General features: G+C 43.3%; 1 protein-coding gene across 1 annotated transcript in view; it reads right to left on the bottom strand.

Annotated features, from left to right (window-relative positions):
* Window positions 1–23,052, bottom strand: part of adamts18 (ADAM metallopeptidase with thrombospondin type 1 motif, 18) — a 314,116-nt gene that overhangs the window by 45,157 nt on the left and 245,907 nt on the right. Inside the window, exons 18-19 of the mRNA XM_034185420.1 lie at window positions 20,997–21,123; window positions 5,477–5,681 (exon numbers count right to left, since the gene is read on the bottom strand). Coding sequence (XP_034041311.1) covers window positions 5,477–5,681; window positions 20,997–21,123 — 332 coding nt within the window. The remainder of the gene's footprint in view (window positions 1–5,476; window positions 5,682–20,996; window positions 21,124–23,052) is intronic.

Below are 23,052 nucleotides of genomic sequence, written 5' to 3'. Positions count from 1 at the left end.
AGCTGTTATGCGCAAGTTCAACCCATGAGAGCTGATCTGACCAGGAGGAGGGATTACATGATGCTAGCAACCAAAGCCCCTTCTCCAGCTCTTGATTCAACCGCTCCGCCTGCCCATTGGCCTGTGGATGGTAGCCCGAGGTTAGACTGGAGGTGACCCCGAGGAGACGGCAAAATTCCCTCCAAAAGTGGGACATGAACTGTGGACCCCGGTCTGATACGATGTCCTGAGGTAACCCATGTAAATGGAAGATGTGATTTAACATGACCACTGCAGTTTCCTTAGCCGTCGGTAGTTTGCTTAGGGGAATAAAATGCACCATTTTAGAGAAACGATCGACGACGGTCAGGACAACCGTATGCCCCTTAGACGGTGGGAAACCAGACACAAAATCCATAGCTATGTGAGTCCAGGACGACTCGCAACTGGTAACGGCTGACTTGCGCCTGCGGGCGGTTGGTTGGTCGATTTGTGCCTAGCACACGACTGACATGCGGTCACATATTCTGAGACGTCCTTGACTACCCTGGCCACCAAAATCTCCGCTGCACATTGTACATGGTTTTCGTAATACCTGGATGGACAGAACATGCGGGTTTCGTGACACCAACGAATGGTTTCGCCCCGGAGGGCCGGAGGAACAAAAAGCTTCCCCTGCGGACAGCCAGCGGGAGCGGGTTTCATACCCACAGCTGATCGGATGTGGTTCTCTATATCCCATGTCAGGGTGGTTACAAAACAGGAAGGAGGTAAAATGGTTTCTGGCTCTACGGGTGCATTCCCCTAGTCCACTAGTTGGGATAAAGCATCGGGCTTTCCATTCTTAGTACCCGGACGGTAGGACAGGATGAAGTTGAATCGACTGAAGAATATTGCCCAACGTGCCTGTTGGGAGTTGAGATGCTTGGCGGTGCGGAAATATTCGAAATTTTTATGGGTCGGTGTAAACTACGAATGGGTTTTGTGCCCCTCCAACCAGTGCCGCCACTCCTCCAAAGCCACTTTGACCACCAACAGTTCGCGATCGCCGATCCCATAATTATGTTCAGCCGGGGACAGTTTTTTGGACAAAAAGGCGCATGGATGCAACCTATTGTCAGTGGGGTTTATCTGGAACAAAACTGCCCCAACACCCACATGGAGGCATCAACTTCGACCACGAACTGCAGAGCGGGGTCAGGGAGAAGCAGCACAGGGGCTGTGGTAAAAGCGATTCTTTAGGACCTGGAACGCCTCATCGCACTCCGGGCACCCAGATGAACGGATGGAGGGATGAGGTCACTGCATGAAGCGGAGCTGCAACAGTACTAAAACCACGGATGAACTTGCGGTAGAAGTTGGCGAACCCTAAAAAAATCGCTGAACCTCTTTGCGGGATGAGGAACTGCCCACTCCCGAACCGCCGTCACTTTAACAGGATCCATTTTGATTTCATCAGCGAAATAACAAAACCCAAAAAAGAGATTGTGGATCTGTGAAATTCACACTTTTCCGCCTTCACGTACAGTCCATTTTGCAACAAGGTCTGTCATACTTGACGGACATGATGTGTGTGCGTAACCAGGTCGAGGAGAATATCAGAATTGTCATCTAATAAACAAAGACAAATTTATTAAGGAATTCCCGAAGTACATCGTTGATGAGATTCTGGATACTGCAGGCGCATTAGTGAGTCCGAATGGCATTACTAAGTATTCATAGTGCCCGGAGGGGGTATGGAAAGCAGTTTTCCATTCCAAATGGTATGCGTTTCCTAGGTCAAGTTTGGTGAAAATTGTGGCCCCTTCTAACAACTCAAATGCTGATGAAACTAGCGGGAGTGGGTAACGGTTCTTTATCGTGACTTCGTTTAAACCCCAGTAGTCTATACAGGGACAGAGCGTCTTATCTTTCTTTTCCACAAAAAAGAAACCTGCCCCGGCGGGTGATGAAGAAGGACGGATTAACCCTGCAGCCAAAGACTCCTGAATACCCTCATTCATGGCGTGACGTTCAGGAGCCGAAAGAGAGAAAAGCTTTCCCCAAGGCGGAGACGTCCCGGGGAGGAGCTCGATTGCGCAATCATAATCGCGGTGGGGTGGTAGCGATTTAGCTCTGGTCTTGCTGAAAATGGCTGCTAGGTCATGGTAGCAGTCTGGGACTGCGGTGAGGTCTGGATCAGAACCCTGAGGAATACAGAAGGAGTTGTTCAGGCACACATTTTACATGCTGGACTCCATGAAACAATCTCACTTTTCTCCCAATCAAAATTGGGCCCATGACGCTGTAACCAGGGGTGCCCCAGTATAATCGGGTGAGTCATCTGATCCAGTACATGAAAACTGATGGTTTCTCAGTGTATGTGGGAAAATTAGCATTTTAACCTGCTGTGTACGGTGTGTGATTTGGCCCAAACATGCCCATCTACTGCACGTACCACCAGTGGACGAGAGATCTTAAACAGCTTAAGGGTGAAGGGACCTGACAAGAGAAGACAAAATCAGATTGGCATCTGAACCAGAATCAACAAATGCAGATATGGTTATGGAGGAATGGTCAGATATGAATTTGGCTGGGACTATATTTCGAGAAGAAACAGAAGGAATGGAATTGAGACTCACCCGCACCTCTGATCTTGGCCGCCTGGTGGCACCCCTGGCTTGACAAGTGGATATCAAATGCCCTGACTGTCCACAGTAGAAACAGAGTCTGCCCTCGCGGCGGCACTGTCGCTCCGCCCGGTGAGAACTGGGTGCGTCCCAACTGCATCGGTTCCTCTGAGCTGTGAGGAGCAGGGTCGAGCCGAGTGCGGGAGGAGGAAGGCCGGCTCGGAGGAGTGTCGGTACGCAGTTCCAGGAAGCGACTCCCACGTCGAGGTCGATCCTGCAGGCGGCGGTCCGTTCGGATGGCCAGCGCGACCAGGCTGTCCAAGTCGTCCGGCAAATCGACCGCAACAAGCTGCTCTTGGATGTCGGCAGACAGTCCGTGAAAAAAGACGTCGAGTAGTGCCGCCGGGTTCCATTCACTCTTGGCTGCTAGAATACGGAAGACGACTGCGTAATCGGCGACCCGACGGCTCCCCTGCTTCAGCCTCATGAGAGAGCGCGCTGTCTCGCGCCCTGGAGCCGTGTGCTGGAATATCTGCTCGAGTGCGGTGGTGAATGCGGTGAGAGAGGTACAGGCTGGTGACTGGCGACCCCACTCAGCGGTGGCCCAGACTGCCGCTCGACCGGTCAGGTGAGTGATCATGTAAGCGATTTTTGCTTTGTCGTTAGGGAACATGGTGGACATCAGTTCAAAGTGAAGTTCGCATTGCGTGATGAATGGTCTTACGTCTCCGGACGCGCCTGAAAAGCGTTCTGGTTGCGACAGCTGGTTACACACCACTAGCGCTGAAACAGAAGCTGGTGAAGCAGCTGCTGGTACTGGTGGTGGTGGGCTGGCGCCACCGGTGGCCGCATCCGATGGAGCCTGAGGGCTGATTCATGACAGTAACTGATTAATTTGCTCGGTGACAGAAGACATGAATGCATCCTGGCGTTTGGCGAGTTCGCCAAACCCGGAGCTGAGCGCAGCAAGCTGGTCTTCCTGCTGCGCCAGCTGTTTGCTGTGGTGACGTACCGCCATCTGGTATGCATCTGAGCCTGCTGTGTCCATAGTTGGCCAGATTGATCTGACAGGAAGTGAGGGTTAGACACAAATGCAAGGCTCAGTCAGGCAGCTCTGGTTGGAAGACTTTAGTGAGGATAATAGCAAAGGTCGGTACACGGGAAGGCAATCCAAGAAACACAGCAAAAGTACAAAAATCATCAGGCTTAGACACGGTCGAATACACAGGCTGGAGGTCGAGAACACGAGGAGGCTGGAAGTACAAGGGAACACTGGAACGAGAGCTGGAAAGAAGGCACAGGGCGCATCAATCTGGCGAAGGAACAGAACAAAATGAGTAGTTTAAATACATCCCAGTAATCAACAGCAGATTGACAGCAGGTGCACAAGGAGGAGCCCAAACCAAGGGCGTGGTCGCGAGAGCAGAAGCACACCCACCACCACGAGAGACAGAGAAACCAGATCATAGAGATCATACAGAGGAACAGAAAAAACAGAGAGCAACCACAATAAATAAAGACAAAACCGAGCAAACTCACACCCTGACAAAAATAAATTGAAGTTATTTTACAAAAAGTGAGCAAAAATTATTTTTTATCTTTATACACAAATTTTTCAAAGTGCCCACAAATGTGACAAATCGTGAGACAAATCGTGAACAAAAGAGTTCTTTTTCAGTTCAGCCTTCTGTCTTGACATTTCTTCTCTACAGTCTGAAGTTTACAGTTGTTGAAGATTCAAAGATTCATCCATACATCCATTTTCTATACCAACTTACTTCAATTAAGGGTCACGGGGGGCTGGAGCCTATCTCAGGAGTCATGGAGCATGAGGCTGGGTACACCCTGTACAGGACATCAGTCTCTTGCAGGGCCACATATACACAAACAAACACATTCACACCCGCATGCACACCTACAGTACATTTAAAGTTCCCAATTCACTGACACCTGTATGTCTCTGGATGTGGGAGGAAGCCGGAGCATCCGGAGGGAACCCATGCAAACATGGAGAGAACATGTAAACTCTACACAGAAAGGCCAGATTCACAGATTTTTATTTATTTATTTTTCATGTGACTTTTGCTCTCAGCCAAGTCATTCAAGGTTTTCTTGGTCATGCTAATGAGCACTTTTTTCTTTCTTTCTTTGCCGGATCTAGACAGTGCAAATCATTTGTTGACCTGTGGATCAGTGAAGGAGCAAGCAGGGTATTACTGTTTCACTGGCATGTGTGTATCTGTGGACAAGATAACTCAAAAGTGCAAGACATACTTTCTTTAAACTTGGTGGGAATGTTACTTGGATAGATACATATCTAGAGATGATCACAGATCACAGAGTAGTTAAGGTCAACTAAAATGTTCAAAAAACACCTTGTTGTACATCTCAAAAACCAAGAAGCCTAGATAGATGATCTAAAGCATATACTGATCAGCAAAATATTTGTGATTGATTGGGATGAATAAGTCTTAAGTGATATTATGAAATCATCCATAGTCAAAAACAACATTACAAACATATGTATATTAAGTTGTACATTTATATTGACATGTATAGTGTGCAAGGTATGAATCAGTACTCTTAATGCCTTTCGTTTTGATGAAATTTTAAAATGAGACGTAGAATCAAATGATTTTGTTTTTTTTAAATACCACAATTTTCAGCTCAGATTTGGTTGTTGTTTTCAAGGATCATCAGAAATTTAAAAATCTGAATATAATGAAAAAATTGACATACAATTGTTTGAACTGATGATCTAAGGTATCATATTTGTAAGATAGGTAAAGGTATTAAGTAAAATATATTTCTTAAAGAGTTGCTCATATATTGCATGTGCATTTCACCTATTTTCTTCTAGTCAGTCGTGTCTCTGTGGATAAACCCACCTGTGACCAGGATCCTGTGCTCCACTCGGGTGGGCAGGCCTGGGTGTGGCAGGGCTGTACCTCAGTGGGCGAAATGACTGGGCAGAGGGAGTGAGCCACCACCTCTTCTCTCTGGTAGGTCACCTTCCTCAAACAGCGAAGTGTCCTGGTCTGCTGGCCTCCTCCACACGACCGACTGCAAAGCCCCCAGTCTGTTGTCGTCCAACTGCAGACAAACATCAACAGGGGTAAACCTAATGAAATAGAGCTGTTTGACATGTATGTACACATACAAACATATTGCAGTGCTCAAACACATGACTCAAATACAGCAAACGTATTGTGGGCCAAAACACACGCAAAACACAATGTTCCCCTGTATTACAATTAAGTGATATTACACCACAGACTTCAGATAACCACTTATTAGTAAGTGGTTAAAAGTGGTTCAACTAGCCTTGGTGGTATGTCATTGCCCAATTTTATGTTTTATTATTGGGCAGCGAATATCAGAGCCTTATCACTCTGGTTGGAAACAGATAATCCCCCTAGTTGGGTGGCTCTGGAAAAAGCCTCGATCACATCTAGCTCTGCATCTGCTTTACTCTGCTCTCAGTTACCATTTACAAATCCACTCTCAACCTATACTTGTAATCCTGTTGTTACTCACACACTGAAAATTTGGAATCAGTTCAGGAGGTCATGTCACTTTACAGAACTATTGTTTTTTGCCCCAGTGTCAAACAATCATATGTTTGCCCCTTCTTTGACTGATGCAACTTTTAATACCTGGGCTCTTAAAGGTGTGTATTCACTTTATGATCTCTATGTAGATAATATCTTTGCCTCTTATGACCAGCTGGTACAGAAATTTGGTCTCCACTCTTCACATTTTTTTAAATATCTCCAAGTCAGACATTTTGTGAGGTCAAACTCTGTTAGTTTCCCTGTGTGCCCTTCTAAGAATTTGGTGGACTCAATTCTGGAGTGCAAAACTTTTCCAAAACGGACACTTAGCCGGATTTACAAACTGCTGAGCTATCACTATGAGATGAGCTTGGACTCCCTTAAACATAAATGGGAGCTGGACTTGGGTGAAACCATATCAGATTCAATGTGGGGAATCATTATCAAGAACATTTATTCATCTTCAATATGTCTGAGACATTCTGTTCTTCAGTTTAAAGTTGTCCATCGTCTGCATTGGTCTAAGGACAAATTGTCAAAGTTTAAACCTGACCTGGACCCGGCATGCAACCGCTGCAAACAGTCACCGGCCTCACTGGTTCACACATTTTGGACCTGTCCAAAACTACATGGTTATTGGCAATCTGTTTTCAAGACACTTTCTGCAGTCTGTGGTAGGACTGTCCATCCATCTCCACTGACCTCTCTGTTTGGTGTTGTTCCTCTGGAGGCCCTATTCGGTACAAAACAGAAGGCTATGATTGCGTTTTGTTCTTTGTTGGCCAGGAGACTCATTCTCTGCCAATGGAAGAATCTACATCCACCTTCATATGGTCAATGGATGAGAGAAGTTATGTATCATATTCATTTGGAGAAGATCAGATATACTGTAAAAGGATCTGTCAAGGTCTATCTTGATACATGGCAGCCATTTCTATCTTATTTTGAGAGCTTACCTGCAGATGTTTTAGTTTAGATACTATCAGGGTCTGTGATGCATACTAACATGCGGTACTTAAGATTGCGTTTGTGTGTCCTTAGATGCCTGTACAGTTTAGTTATTATTATAGTTGATCCGGTTTAGAAGGGGTGGGGTGGGAGGGTTATTTTAAGTTTGTGTTCATTGTTTGCTTTGTGTGTAAAAATGGAAAAAACTAATAAAAATACTTTGATAAAAAAAAAGTGGTTCAACATCTGGTGAAGTTTTGCTGGCTCTTCATTAAATGCTAAAAAGTAGTTACATATCATAGCTGAGATTACACACCATTTTCATGATATTAACAGTTTCATACATGGACCTTGGCAGCAGTAAGTCCTGGACAGTCCCTGGACTGAACGCCATCTCGCCTCACACATTACCGTCCATCATGGCCCAATAGATTGTGGTAAAGAGAACATGTCTCTTCCTCCAACAACACACAAAGCCCCCCCCCCCCCCCCCACTCTATCTTGCAAAAAACTGCAATGTGTGTGATGTACAGCCTTGGAGCCCTTCCCAGTTAGTTAATGCATTTTGCCTTCAGCTAAAAACATCAGAACTTTGCTGTAGAAGTAGAAAGAGCTGAGCCAGGAAGTGAATCTCTCAATTCACCACACCATGCTTCAATTCTCTCCGATAGCAATGTACCTTGAATAGTGATCGAATGAGTGAGTCTGCAGATACAAGTGTACAGAGTGCACTTCTTTTTCTCCTTCATATAGAAAGGAACTAGTAGAGGTACGTAGGGTATGTGAATAGGATGGCTGCTTACTGCCTCCCTTTGGAGGATTTCCTGGCAGCTCCAACTGGGTGGAGAAACCAGGATAGATCCAGAACAAGCTGATGTGTTTACATATAGTGTCTGGACTGGTAATGCCTTCAGAACTCCCAGGAGCATGGGTGTGGCTGAGCAACCTTACAGTACTTAGCCACTACAAACAAGAAAACACTGGAAAATGGATGGATGGACGGACGGACGGATGGATGCTACATATTGTACAGAGATATAGTTGTAGTCAGAAATTGAAATACACTCATCATGAACATACATTACATTTGGAAAGTATTCATAGCACTTCACTTTTTCTATATTTTATGTTACAGCCTTATTCCAAAAATAGATGAAATTCATTTTTCCTCATATTTCTACACACAATACCTCATAACAAAAATGTAAAAAAAAACTTTGAGATTTTTGATCATTTATAAAAACAAACAAACAAACAAAAAAAAAACCCCAACAACTAAGAAATCGTGTGTACATAAATATTCACAGCCTTTGCCATGAAGCTCAAAATTGAGCTCAGGAGCATCCTGTCTCCACTGATCATCTTTGAGATGTTTCTACACCTTAATTGGAGTCCACCTGGGGTAAATTCAGTTGATTGGACATGATTTGGAAAGACACACACCTGTCTACATATAAGGTCCCACAGCTGACAGTGCATGTCAGAGCACAAACCAAGCATGAAGTCAAAGGAATTGTCTGTAGACGACCGAGACAGAATTGTCTCAAGGCATAATTCTGTAGAAGGATACAGAAACATTTCTGCTCCTTTGAAGGTTCCAATGAACACAGTGGCCTCCATTATGTGTAAATGGAAGAAGTTCGGATCCACCAGGAATCTTCCTAGAGTTGGGCTGGCTCCCCATCTAAACTGAGCAATTGGCGTAGAAGGGCCTTAGTCAGGGAGGTGAACAAGAACCCGATGGTCACTCTGTCAGAGCTCCAGCATTCCTCTATGGAGAGAGGAGAACCTTCCAGAAGGACAACCATCTCTGCAGCAATCCACCAATCAGGCCTGTATGGTAGAGTGACAAGACGGAAGCCACTCCTTAGGAAAAGGCACATGGCAGCCCACCTGGAGTTTGCCAAAAGGCACCTGAAGGACTCCCAGACCATGTCTGGTGAGACAAAGGTTGAACTCTTTGGCATGAATGCCAGGCCTCATGTTTGGAGGAAACCAGGCAACATCCCTACAGTGAAGCGTGGTGTGGCAGCATCATGCTGTGGGGATGTTTTTCAGGAAAAGGAACTGGGAGACTAGTCAGTATTGAGGGAAATATGAATATAGCAATGTAAAGAGACATCCTGAATGAAAACCTACTCCAGAGCGCTCTTGACCTGAGACTGGGGTGACGGTCCATCTTTCAGCAGGACAATGACCCTAAGCATACAGCCAAGATATCAAAGGCGTAGCTTCAGGACAACTCTGTGAATGTCCTTGAGTTGCCCAGCCAGAGCCCAGACCTGAATCTGATTGAGCATCTCTAGAGAGATCTGAAAATGGCTGCGCACTGATGCTCCTCATCCAGCAGATGGAGCTTGAGAGGTGCTGCAAAGAGTAATGGGCATAACTGCCCAAAGATAGGTGGACCAAGCTTGTGGCATCATATTCAAGAAGAGTTGAAACTGTAACTGCTGCCAAAGGTGCATCAACAAAGTATTGACCAATGGCTGTGAATCTTTATGTACATGTGTTTTCATAGTTTTTATTTTAATAAATTTGCAAAAAAAAAAACAAAAAAAAAACATCATTTATCATTGATAATAGTTGTCATTATGGGTGTTGTGAGTAGAAGTTTGAGAGAAAAAATGAATTTACTCCATTTTGGAATAAAGCTGTAAATTAACAAAATGTGGAAAAAGTGAAGAGCTGTTAATACTTTCTGGATGCATGGTATACACTGTATATATGGTTTACCAATACATACTAGAATAGATAAGCCCAAGGAGCCCAAGATCATCAGTTCAAACAAATATATGTCAATACAAGTAATTGGGAGGTGAAGCCACTTTGCCAACATCTGGCAGAAGACCTAAGCTGTTACCCCAAGCTGAGATGAAAATGGTTTGGATTGTCAGGAACAACTCTGGGAAAAACAAGGCTCAGGCCTGCCATGGAGTGGAAGCTGCTGGATTACCAGTGTCACTGTCAACATTCGAGTGTGGGGGATGGAACAGTTGTCTGCCTGGGTGGTTGCCATCCAGGACCCAAGGTGGTTCTGTGGTGATGTGGATGCGGCAAAGCACTGCACCAGTGCATGCTTTCAGACTTGACTTGTCAACATTCAACAAAATTTTACATGAAAGTGGAATGAGAAGCCGCCACCTTAAGATCAGATAACACCAGCATTGAGTTGTTTGGCCAAGATGGCCAGAGGTATATTTGGAGAAGTAAAGTTGAGGCATTCAGTCCCAGTACTCAGTGGAACTGTTGCACTCCACAAAGTAGGTGGAATAATGAAGATGGAGGATCTCAAAATTCTTCACCAAAACCACACACCGTCACCTGCTGGTGTTCCAACAAGCCAACTGACCCCAAACACACATCAATTTGGTGAATGAATAATTAATAGACATTGAATTGAAAGGCAGCTAACCTTAAGGGCCCCTTCACACATAGTAAGAATAATTACAAATCAGGGCAAATCACGGCAAAACAGCTCGTATGATCAAACGACGATAACATCAAACCAACGTCAGGAGGGACACGTGATCGGGCAGGCATGAACAATCCTGCTGCGATAGTTTCATACACAGTCGGGCACGCGTGTCCTGCACGTGCATGCGTGCCCAACATACGTGTCCTGTGGTTGGCGTGCCACAGGACAGACACCGCGTCATGTAGAACAGAGCTCACGTGGGTGACGTGACATTCAGATCGCCCACTGCGTGTTATGATCTGACGGTCCATTTCACCTGGGGCAGCCTGTCAATGTGCGTGCTGTGCGCTCGCTCGCTGCAGCCTGTCGCGACAGCGATATATGTTTTTTATGTATGTCCACATGAGGACAGCAAGCAGACAGACACATGTCACAGTGGACAGTTCTAAGTTCATGTCCGTCCAAACACAGAACGTGGTCCTCAGCTGTGACGTCCAGAACCAGAAATCTCAACTGCTGCGGCTGTCGTGGCCACGCCTCCTGTCAGTTTCTGTGTTATGTGATCATCCGCAACACATGGCAGATGTGTTGTGGATGGGGGGCACAACACACACATGATTCACACGCACGGCACATGTATTGCGGGGGCAGCCGACACTCTGGCACGCCACATGTGCATTGCTGTTTTGCAATGCCACACTCGTGGGGGCACTTAGACAAATTTCACAGCCAGCTCGAAAGTGGTCGTCTACTCACTATTTTCTTGCTAACAGTGTGAATGGCCACACATTTTCTAAGTGCCAAACAAGCGGTGTTGGATGTTCATGTGTGTCCCCTGGAATTTGGCCAACACCTGCAGCGAGAGGGATTGAATGGGCTCTCACAGTGCACTCTCAGTCTTTCAGCCGTTGGTGTGCGCAAATAGTTGTAGCAACAGGTGTATGAGGCATTAGAGGCAGCTCCGAATTTACACATATTGCATACAATTCCTGCTTCATGCCCAATTCAGCCACATTTGTACTGTGTGTGGAGAGACCCTTAGCTTCTCAATCCCAATGAAATAATTTGGACTGTGTTTAAAAGTTGGGTCTGTGCCAGGAAACCAATGAACAGACAAATTCTGCAATCAAATTGTAGAACATTTGCCGTTGTTCATTGGATTTGGACAATTGATTAAAAATGACCACAAGTCAAAATTCACTCATCTCTCCTCTATTCAGATGTATTTGGGAGCCACTCTGAAGTTTCAGACTGTGGATTCTGCCAGGCGTCTGTTAATCTGTTTATCTATTTGGTTCCCAAACACCAGCTGTCCTTCAAGGCCGCTGGGATAAAATCCTCCCCCCAAAGAACACTCCTGATAGCCTCGCCTCCCCCGCCTCCTTGTCTTCCACTGCCTCCCTCCCTTCCCAGTCCTGAGATGTTGACTGTGGGACCTTGAGACTCTGGTGGACTGATTCAGGACTGGGATCCCCCCCGCCCAGGATGGACAGATAAGGCCTGATGGCGCCTCAAGGGCGGCCTTTCCGGGCTGTCTGTCTGGACACTGGACACATCCAAGTCTCGGCTGTTGTCTGTCGTCTATTGTGTTTTTTTTGTTTTGTTATGACTGTAAAATGCAGTAAACACATTTCATTGTGCAGGGAACATGTTCCTATGTGCATATGACAATAAACTTCTTTTGAATCCTTGAATTTACATTTATTTCTGAACATAGTTTAAATTTTGAGCATAAAACTCAGGGGTGCCCATAATTCTGATCAGGTCTGTAGGTCTTCTTAGGACCAAGGGGACTCCCTCAGAGCATCCAACTCTTGCAGATAGATGGCTACTTTGAGGAGGTGGCTGTCGACTGGTGGTCTGGGTCGTTGCCAATTAATACCCGGGGATACAGTGACACATGGTACCAGGGCATGCTCCCAGACCTGACATGACCTCTCTTTTGTGCTGTCCTTTTTTCTATGTTTCTCTTCTTACCTTCATTCTGGCCTTCCATCATCACATTTCTCATCTCGTGTAGCACTTGTTTTGCCTGTCCTGAGCTCTCTCCTTTTGTATATTTGAAAGCCTCCTTTACCACTGATGAAAGCCTACTGCTGCCTCTGAAATAGCTTCTGTCTTGGCGTTGAGCCTGAATGGGGAGATTACAGTAAAGAAGTGGTCTCACAACCACAGGCTCAGTCGAGGGAAATGAAGAGATGGGCAGATGGCTCAGTCCAGTTCAAAGAGGACACATTACCGCAAAGTCTATTCCTACACGCCACCAACCTGCTTCAGGGGAAGAAAAAGGCTTTCATTCGGGTTCCGTCCCAGCAGACAAAACGAAGAAGCATGGCTAAACTGCAATTTGGAAATGGGAAAGATGTGAACTATTGGTCCTGAAAGCATTGGTTTGGATTTTAGGCTTGGGGACTGTGCTTTTTTTTTCTCCTTTTTTTTTTTGCCTTAAAAATAACAATATATCATTGGGGGAAGTGGCTAAAGTGCCACTCTGCTTTGCTGCAAACCACTGACCTAGCTATAATTTGTATCTCCGAAGTGTTTGAATAACTGACATATTTTGAAACCAAAAAGTGCTCTGAGAGATTTATCCCACTAACATCACTGTCAACCAGATATCACGACTGAAAAAAATACCACAAATAAAACATGACTGATTTTGATTGGAGACCACTGACTTTTTTAATCTTCATCAAATGTTGCATAATTCCATAGCAAAATTTAAACATTCTCAGATTATTGAATACTTCTTCCATATTAATTCATGTCTAGTTTGCTGTACATTGGAGAGTTCTCCACAATGGCAATTTTTCTTATATGAAACAATCTGGTAGAGATCTGCATGAGTATTTGGATGCCCATTGTGATGCAATTCCAGTTGGAGAAACACTGTCCAGATCCTGGCATCCCTTAGGATGCCAGGATCCTAAGGGATGGACTGGCAGGACTTACTCTGCTTAACATCTGAGAGCTGATGGGATGAGGTGTGCACAAAGTGAAATAGATGCACAAAACAATCTCTTGCATTCTTGCATTTAGTGATTTCCTTTGTACTTGACATACTTGTTCCCTTCCTGCCATTCTATTAAAAAAAGCCTCTCTGATTTTAGTTTTTCATAAACCAGGTCTTGCACATCTATTTGTCCTGTGGCAGTCACATTTTTTTTCTCTGGCACAGTTTCAACATGCCTCACTGATTTGTTTACATTTGCCGCTGCGGGATGCACCAAGAGAAATCCCCAATGCGGTAAGTGACTCTACATATGGTTTCTCCCAAGGGAAAGACAAAACAACTTCAAACAGCAGAGGAAGGGGGCTAGGTAGGAACTGAAGTTGTAAGGCCAAAAGGAGGTGGGGCTCGAGTCTGAGTTTGAAGAAAGAAAAATACAAACTTACCTCTCCAGAGTGGATACCTCTGCCGGTACTGGAATAATGACAAATTCTGTCATTACCTCCATCAGTCTATTACTATTGCCACTTCTGTTTGCTGGTAGTTTGCCATTGTTGGTAAAATGTAGCTTTGTAAAAATATGAGACATGAATGAAACAGCATGATTCCAGGTAGGATGTCTGATGGTTTGCGATACTGCTTGGTGATGGAACTCTGGTCTGACCAGTCACTACACAGGTTTGTAGTATGTCTTTACTGTTAGACTTCCAGATCATTATTATTATTATGGGTTGTATCATATTTTCTGGAGTACAAGTCGCACAGGAAAATAAGTTGCATTGGTCCAAGAATGCATCTTAAGAGGAAAAAAACGCACTGGAGTATAAGGCATTTATCACTTCATGCAAGAAGAAGCAAAATGGATTAAATCACTGTATTAATCATTTATAAGGCACAGGTGTAAAGGCGCACAGCTAACGAGCTAATCAATGTCACTATAAGGGCACAAAATGTGAGTAAACTGCTTCTTTCATCAATTGAACTGACAATGATATGTCAGGTGAACATACCACACAATGAAATGTTTGAAAACCAGTGAATCATTTATATATTTACAACAAAAACACTGCTTTAGCCATCGGAAGCTAAGAGCTAATGAATGTTTTTGTTAGAATTGCAAACCGCTTCTTTAAGCCACTGAACAGACGATCATATGTGAGGTGAACATACAATGTAATTTAAATATAATTTAAACTCCTTTTTTAGTACATTTATAAAATAAACTCACCATTAATTTTATTCTTCTTGGTGGTGGCGACCCCTTGTTTGCACTCGGGGTCCCCACAGCAAATCCAAGTTTGATCTGCATGTTGAATTGGCACAGGTTTTACGCCGGATGCCTTTCCTGACGCAACTCCACATTACATGGAGAAATGTGGCAGGGGTGGGATTTGAACCCGGAACCTTCTGAACTGAAACCAAACGCATTAACCACTTGGCCACGACCTCTGCCTCAGACATCAACATGTACCTGAGGAATTTCTTCTGATGTACAACCCCAATTCCGATGAAGTTGGGACGTTGTGTAAAATGTAAATATAATATAATAAATAAATATAATACATTGATTTGCAAATCCTCTTTAACCTTTATTCAATGGAAGACACCACAAAGACAAGATATTTAATGTTCAAACTGATAAACGTTATTGTTTTGTGCAAATATTTTCTAATTTTGAAATGGAATCCTGCAACACGTTTCAAAAAAGATGGGACAGTGGTATGTTTACCACTGTGTTACATCACCTTTCCTTGTAACAACACTCAATAAGTGTTTGGGAACTGAGGACACTAATTGTGGTTGTCATGATTGGGTGTAAAAGGAGCATCCCCAAAAGGCTCAGCCGTTCACAAGCAAAGATGGGGCGAGGATCACCACTTTGTGAACAACTGTGTGAAAAAATAGTCCAACAGTTTAAGAACAGTGTTTCTCAATGTTCACTTGCAAGGAATTTAGGGATTCCATCATCTACAGTCCATCATATAATCAGAAGATTCAGAGAATCTGCAGAACTTTCTCCATGTAAGCGACAAGGCCGAAAACCAACACTGAATGCCCGTGACCTTTGATCTCTCAGGCGGCACTGCATTATAAACGAACATCATTGTGCAAAGGATCTTACTGTGTGGGCTCAGGAACACTTCAGAAAACCATTGTCAGTTAACACAGTTCGTCGCTACATCTACAAGTGCAAGTTAAAACTCTACCATCCAAAGCAAAAGCCACATCAACAACATCCAGAAACACTACCATCTTCTCTGGGCCCGAGCTCATTTGAAATGGACAGACGCAAAGTGGAAAAGTGTGCTGTGCACCGTAACAATGTGCACACACACACACACACACATATACACAGACGTTCATGTTTGTGTCCTTTCAGAAACATTCCGTATTGCTTGTGCACATGGACACACATATCCGACATTTTCCGATTTACCCACTCTAGGGACCTGTTTTGCAAATACTATTGTTTTGCCCCCCAAACACTGTTTGTGTGCGGATGAAATGCCAAAAAAATACTTGTGGAGGGAGCCTTAGAGTTGTCACTTAATGGAAGCCCCCTCACAGCCACGAGATGACAATTGCTCATGGGGTTAGAGAATACCTGTCACCACATTTTCCAATATTTTTACTTCCCCCAAATTTGGGAAGTCTTATCCAAAATGTGCTATGTTGTACAGGATTTTACAAATCAAGGTGTGTAAATAAATACCAGGAAATAAAAGAGGATGAAGATGGTGGTGGTGGGTGAATGGGGTAAGGTGTTGCTGAGTGGCTTTGCACAGCTAGAGGGGCCTACTCCCGTGGGAATCCCACTGCCTCTGCACAATAAAACATGGATAGGCCTGTCAGCACATGTCAGAGAGATAAGGAGACACTTTTATATTCCCCACACACAGAGCACACACACATCCCACCTCATTGTCACTTTTTCTTTTTTCCTGCAGGACTGTTGAACTTGTGTCTGCACATTTTGCAGGTCCTAATGGTTTTATCAAAGCTTTAGCTGCTCACTCATCTGTCGTCTTGTGCACTGCACATAAATCGGCCTCCATGCACAGCCGGCCCAGAAACGGTATCAGCACAATTAGATTAGAATTAGATCCACAGATGTCAGTCAATGCTTTTCCGTAGCTGAAAGGACAAGAGTACTGATTCTATATATCTGAGCAAAACCATTTTTTTCTCTGAAGCAAAGGGTTCTGGTCATGATGTGGAACATACCTAAGTAATACTTTTCTGAGAGATAAGAGGAATGGTATGCCCAAGATTAGGACCAGGAAATACCCTCTCTGGTGGTGGGAAATGTAGTGCGAAACAGAGGCTGAGTGTTGGAGGTGTAACCGATATCTGTCTGGCTTGTTCGACCCCCGACACAGGACAAAGTTCAGTCTGGACTTGTTGCAGCGTGGCTAGCAGTGGACAAACTGACAACATCATTAACGCTTGACACAGGCAGCTTGTATTTCTGTTTTTCTGAGAGGAAATACTTTATTTTAACATGATACACAGCGCTAATAAAAGCACGTATTTCTCAGTGAGTGTGTGTACGCTGTATGAACCCCACACGTGGTTCCCTGCGTGTTCTTTGGAACACTGCTGTAAATCAAGTTAGCTCCAGTTCCCTCAGCCAAAGGTCTACATCGGATAGAGGCTATTTATTCAGTGCTGTTTCAACTTGTTGCTCCGCTGCACTTCAGCCTGATTTTCTACTCTGTGCTTAATGGCATGAATTTTAAAGAATGCTCTGCATTCATGGACCCTGTTTAGATATAAGCAATGGATAGATAACAGGAATTTAAGGAAAAGTAAGTCAGGCAAGAAGCTTTGTTGAACAAGAACTTAAAGAGGAAATTAAGAGTGGAAATGTATCTGTTTGACCTTGAATTTCTTTGTATTTGCTGCTGCTTCTTCTTCCCAAGTGTTCAGTCAAAAAGTTCTATCCAGGTGATATTTTATGTGCTTGAGTCCTACATTCCAAATTTACCCTTCATATTCTGCACACTGACAGATGGGTTAATATTGTGAATTATGCATATTGTCAGCAATACGTATATGCAGTGAGTTTTGAGGGACTGCACACAGTGGAGTAAGGTGTTTATTGTTTGTTTTTAATGATATATATCTTCACTTACACCAAAACATTTTATACCAAAAACCAAAGTATTTTACTTATCAATGTAAAGCTTTTGATCAAATCTCGAGGCACTCTGATAGCAGAGATATTATGGTAAACATGTTTTTGGGCTACAGTTGTGCTTGACCTTGACCTTTGGCCAATCTGTTACAAAATGTAATCATCTGGAGACACTAACCCAAGTAATATACCTATCAGGTTTGATGAAAATCTATCCAGCCTTTTGTTTTTTTTTTGTAAAACACACACACACACACACACACACACACACACACACACACACACACACACACACACACACAAGTGATTACATACCCTGCTCGAGTGGCAGCATGCAAGGCAATAATTCAGGTTAAAGGCCACTGCAAACTTCATCAGAGAGTCTGTCTGTCTGTCTGTCAGTCACAGAGTTGAATTCTCCAGTGTTCAATGTCAAAAAATGAATGCGCTTTACCTGACAAAACTCTAAACATTGTAATGTGAAAAACTGCTCCAGTCCTGAACATTTATTAGTTAGCTGTGTGATGTTTTATAACAAATCTCTTTCATCTCGATCTGTATTGAAGTTTATTCATGTGATTTCTTCTGTCGAAGGACACAAATCATAAATCCACTGCCTTTCTGTTCCACTTTTTTATCTGATGTAGACGCTCAAATCACCCTACAGTGATGCTGCACATTCACCCTTTCACACACTGATGTCAGGGTGCTGCCCTGCAAGGAGCACAATTGTTCATTGGAGGCGGAGGCAAAATGGGGAATAAGGACCTTCCTCAAGGGTACTTACTTATATTCCAGTCTAATGGGGAATTCGACATGGATCCTCTGGTCATAAGTCCACCTCTCTAGCCTGATTTGGCACTGTATAAATACATATCATTGAAATGAATACTTTATTTTTACCTTTTAAGAAACTAAATTTCAGAAAGATGGATTTTGGGATCCATGTACATATAATGACAAAATGTTATACAATTTATTTTAATTGGTATTGACAGCTGGGGACAACTTATGGATTCACAAGGTTGATGGACAGGGATGTATGGCGATGCCAATGTCCTTGCAGGAGAACAAAAGTCCAAGTCTTTAGGGTCTTGGTAGTACCTACCTTACGGTATGATTGTGAAACTTGGATGCTAACCAGTGACCGAAGGTGACGAGTGGATGTCTTTGGTAATAGGTCTCTTAGGAGGATTGTTGGGTACCACTGGAATGACTCTGAATCAAACAAGTGGCTAATTAGCAATACTAAGACGAGTATCCCTTGCATTTTGAGGAAGCATCAGCTTTGATGTTTTGGCCATGTTCCATGTTTCTTTGTGCATGATGCAGGACATAGGTGCCTGAGTGTTGAGGACCCCAGTATGGTATGGCATGGTATGATTTTATTTCTCAGGGACAGTGCACAATAATACACTGACCTAAAAAAACAGAAAAGATGCATTGTGCCAGGTTATAGCAAAAATACTAATTTCCACCTGTAGTCCCTGGACAGGTTGATGTCTAACTGTGAGTGACAGAGTTTGTAAGTGAAAAGAAAATCCATTTAGCACAAAAGACTATTCATACTGTAAACATATCATACCTCGCCCCTCAAATATACCATTCATAAAAACTTTCAACATTTCATCATATATATATATATATATATATATATATATATATATATATATATATATATATATATATATATATATATATATATATATATATACATATATATATATATATATATATATGCGCAGGGGTGGTGGCCAAGTGGTTAATGTGCTTGGTTTCAGTTCAGAAGGTTCCGGGTTCAAATCCCACCCCTGCCACATTTCTCCATGTAATGTGGAGTTGCGTCAGGAAGGGCATCCGGCGTAAAACTTGTGCCAATTCAACAAGCAGATCCACCTTGGATTTGCTGTGGCGACCCCAAGTGCAAACAAGGGAGCAGCCGAAGGGACTTACTTTACTATATATATATATATATATATATATATATATATATATATATATATATATATATATATATATATATATATATATATATATATACACACACACATACATACATAGTCACACTTCAAACATCTTCACGCTATACTCTCACACATACATACAACATATATACAAATCATACTTTTCAGACACCTTTACTCTGTGCTCTCAAATGCACACACTCTCATACACATACATTCATCAGTGGTGGGTGCAAACTTGCTTTGATAAAAGCCATTTCTTTGTCAGCTGTGCAAACGTTGGACAAGGCCAAGGAGATGCCCATGCTTCACCTGGCTATGGCAGATAGATGGTTATTTTAGGGATGTGGGGATGGACCAGTTGACTTCCAGGTTGTATACCATCCAGGACCCAAGGAGGTTCCCTGGTGTCATGGATGTGGTGAATCACAGTGCCAGTGCATACTCAGAGACTTGATTTGGTATGGAATTACTTGCATTGAGGATACAGGGATACAGAGCCAATGGCCTGTACTGTAATTGGCCTCACTTTGATGGTCTGCTGTGCCATTCAACCAAACTAGAAAAAGTTTCTAACTTCATCAGATACTACAGAATTCATTTGAGAATGGAGCATGAAACTTCTTGGAAAAAAAAAAGAAGGAAGCATGTTTAATACCATGCTGCCTTAAAACATTGCACATAATTCGAAAATATGACATTGTGTGTTAAAAAACATTTGCATAGTGATGAACTAATCACTTGCTCTGTAATGGCCTGTACTGTAATTGGCCTCACTTTGATGGTCTGCTGTGCCATTCAACCAAACTAGAAAAAGTTTCTAACTTCATCAGATACTACAGAATTCATTTGAGAATGGAGCATGAAACTTCTTGGAAAAAAAAAGAAGGAAGCATGTTTAATACCATGCTGCCTTAAAACATTGCACATAATTCGAAAATATGACATTGTGTGTTAAAAAACATTTGCATAGTGATGAACTAATCACTTGCTCTGTAATTCTAGCATGCAAACATTTACATGCACTAGAAATTCCAATGGAGAAAATACTGCAGTGCAATATGTAAACACTTGTGAAAGCATAAGGACTTTTATTTGTTTTCCCAAAAAGGAAGATGGAAAAAATGGAAAAATTATAGAGGGAAAGAAGAGAGACAGAGAGAACACAGGCTGAACAGAGTGGTGGCTGGCCACAGCAAAAAGACCACTGACAACCTTCAGACTGCTCGACCACAGTGTGTGTGTGTGTGTGTGTGTGTGTGTGTGTGTGTGTGTGTGTGTGTGTGTGTGTGTGTGTGTGTGTGTGTGTGTGTGTGCCTGTGTGTCTGTCTGTCTGTAATAAACACAATGCCTTAAGCTGAAAATTTGGCAACATAAAGACATATGCCACATAACCCATGGCCAAGACACACATATCGACCTAAAGCGGTACTTACTATGCAGGGCAGGGCTGCGTGTTACAGAGATGGGAGCCCAGCGTCGGTCTAGTGTTGGGATTACACATGGTGGAATTGACCTGAACCTTCAGGTCCTGCAGACAGATGGCCTTGGTAGAAATACGACCTGATAGGAAAAAAGTGCAACAAAAACTATGTTCAGTAGCTGAGGCATGAAATCCAATTATTTCTGCACTCTTGTCTAAAACTGTGTTGGAAGGGTTACTGGTGATTTAAAGCTAATTAGAATCAACTTCTGCCAAAATTGTTGAGTTGCCAATGTATAATTTGTCATACAAAAACATGTAATGTCATAAATGCAAGGTTAAAATATTTTGAAACATCGCTGACAGTAACTTCTGAAAGCAACCCAACCTTTTGATTTTACACCACAGGGATGTAGACAGGAAGATTGTGCCACAGTTCACTCATGTGAATAATTTTTGTCTTAGGAATGTTTCGAAAACAGCCTATGTCAGTCTACCCTCTGACTACTTTGGTTTCAGATGTTACCCAGTGAGATAGAAGCACCTGCCTTCGGGGCATTTAGGTTTAATTCCCACACAATGAAAGTGGGTGTGATGTTGGCATCCACTGGAATTTACCCTTAATGATTCACACAGGCTCAATCCTTCCTGTTTCACTCCTCAAACATTCATCTTCTGTACCCCTTACTCTAACCAGGGTTATGGGTGGACTGGAGCGTAACCCAGCAGTCATAGGGCATGGGGCAGCATACACCCTGGATAGAACACTAGTCCATCGCAGGGCCACATATAGACAGACACTCACACCTACAGTCAATTTGGTATAACCAGTTCACCTAATCTGCATGTCTTTGGAAAAGGGAAGCATCTAGAATATGAAGGGTACATACAAACTCCATACAGAAAAGACCAAGTGGGAAGCAATCCCATGATCTTCTCGCTGTAAGGCAACTTTGCTAACCACTAAGCCACCATGCCGCCTGCTCCTCAAACATTAGCATAACGGCGTTTGTGGAGCAAGCTGTCCTCTATTGACAGCTGTATGATTCTTAATATGTCCACTGGGTGGCAGTGCCTCCATTAAATATACAGAAGATGATACAAGTCCAGAGAGAAAATCTGCATTGCAACTGATCTGAACCTAGACTGTCCTCACCCCCCACCCCAACAAAACCCAACCCCAGAGGTTGTTTGTACAAATAACTCATTATGACCTATCAATGATTTAAAGTTAGTCAACAGCGACCGCTAACAACCATGTAAAAAAAAAGTGTGTCACAGCACGAACACATTGGGCAGGCTAATTAAGATGCACATTTATCAGGTCCCTCTCTGCCTGCCCGCCTCCACCCCAAGCATACACCTGTGGACTCCGATTGGGGGAACCGTGTATATCTAACCACTCCCTAATATCACAAATTTTCATTTGCAGCGATTGATAATGTTGCATTCTAGACACAAAAACTTGAACTATGCTGAAGCATAAGTTGTCTGACTGAACCTATCTCCTATATAGAGCATTTCTATCTGAAACAGAAGTGGAAAACACCCATTCAAGCACAAACATCATGTCGTCATGCTGCCATGCAAGATGCTCAACTGCACACTGGGAGCAACTTGGGGATTAGGGCAAGGGATTTTCCGGTCTGATGGGGATGTGATCCAAGGATCCTCTGGTCTCAAGTGCACTGCTTTAACCACTAGACTGTCACCTCTCTTAATAGTGCAGTGGTACTGTATGTAAATCTTTCTGGAAAAAGCAGTACTCAAAAACTGAGTGACCATGCAAGAAAGCACCTGATAACAGAGGACACCCATGACAAGTCTGAAGGAGAAGTGGATTTGACCTGAGAAACTGCAACAGACCTTTTGTCTGTTGCATCACCAGTCACAATTTCATGATGAAGTAGAACAGGACTTTTTTTCTTGAAAAGAACATGTGAAATTTTAAGTACAGTTTAGCAGAAGGCACAACCTAGACTGTAACAAAGCCCTTCCCTGCTACACTCCATCATAAATCTGTGACTGGTGATGCGATAAACTATGGCCCCACAGGCTGTATTTACATG

The sequence above is a fragment of the Thalassophryne amazonica genome, chromosome 2 (assembly GCF_902500255.1).
Source record: "Thalassophryne amazonica chromosome 2, fThaAma1.1, whole genome shotgun sequence".
Taxonomy (NCBI): domain Eukaryota; kingdom Metazoa; phylum Chordata; class Actinopteri; order Batrachoidiformes; family Batrachoididae; genus Thalassophryne; species Thalassophryne amazonica.
The sequence above is the reverse complement of the archived record's forward strand: the minus strand, read 5'-3'. Positions and strand labels throughout refer to the sequence as shown.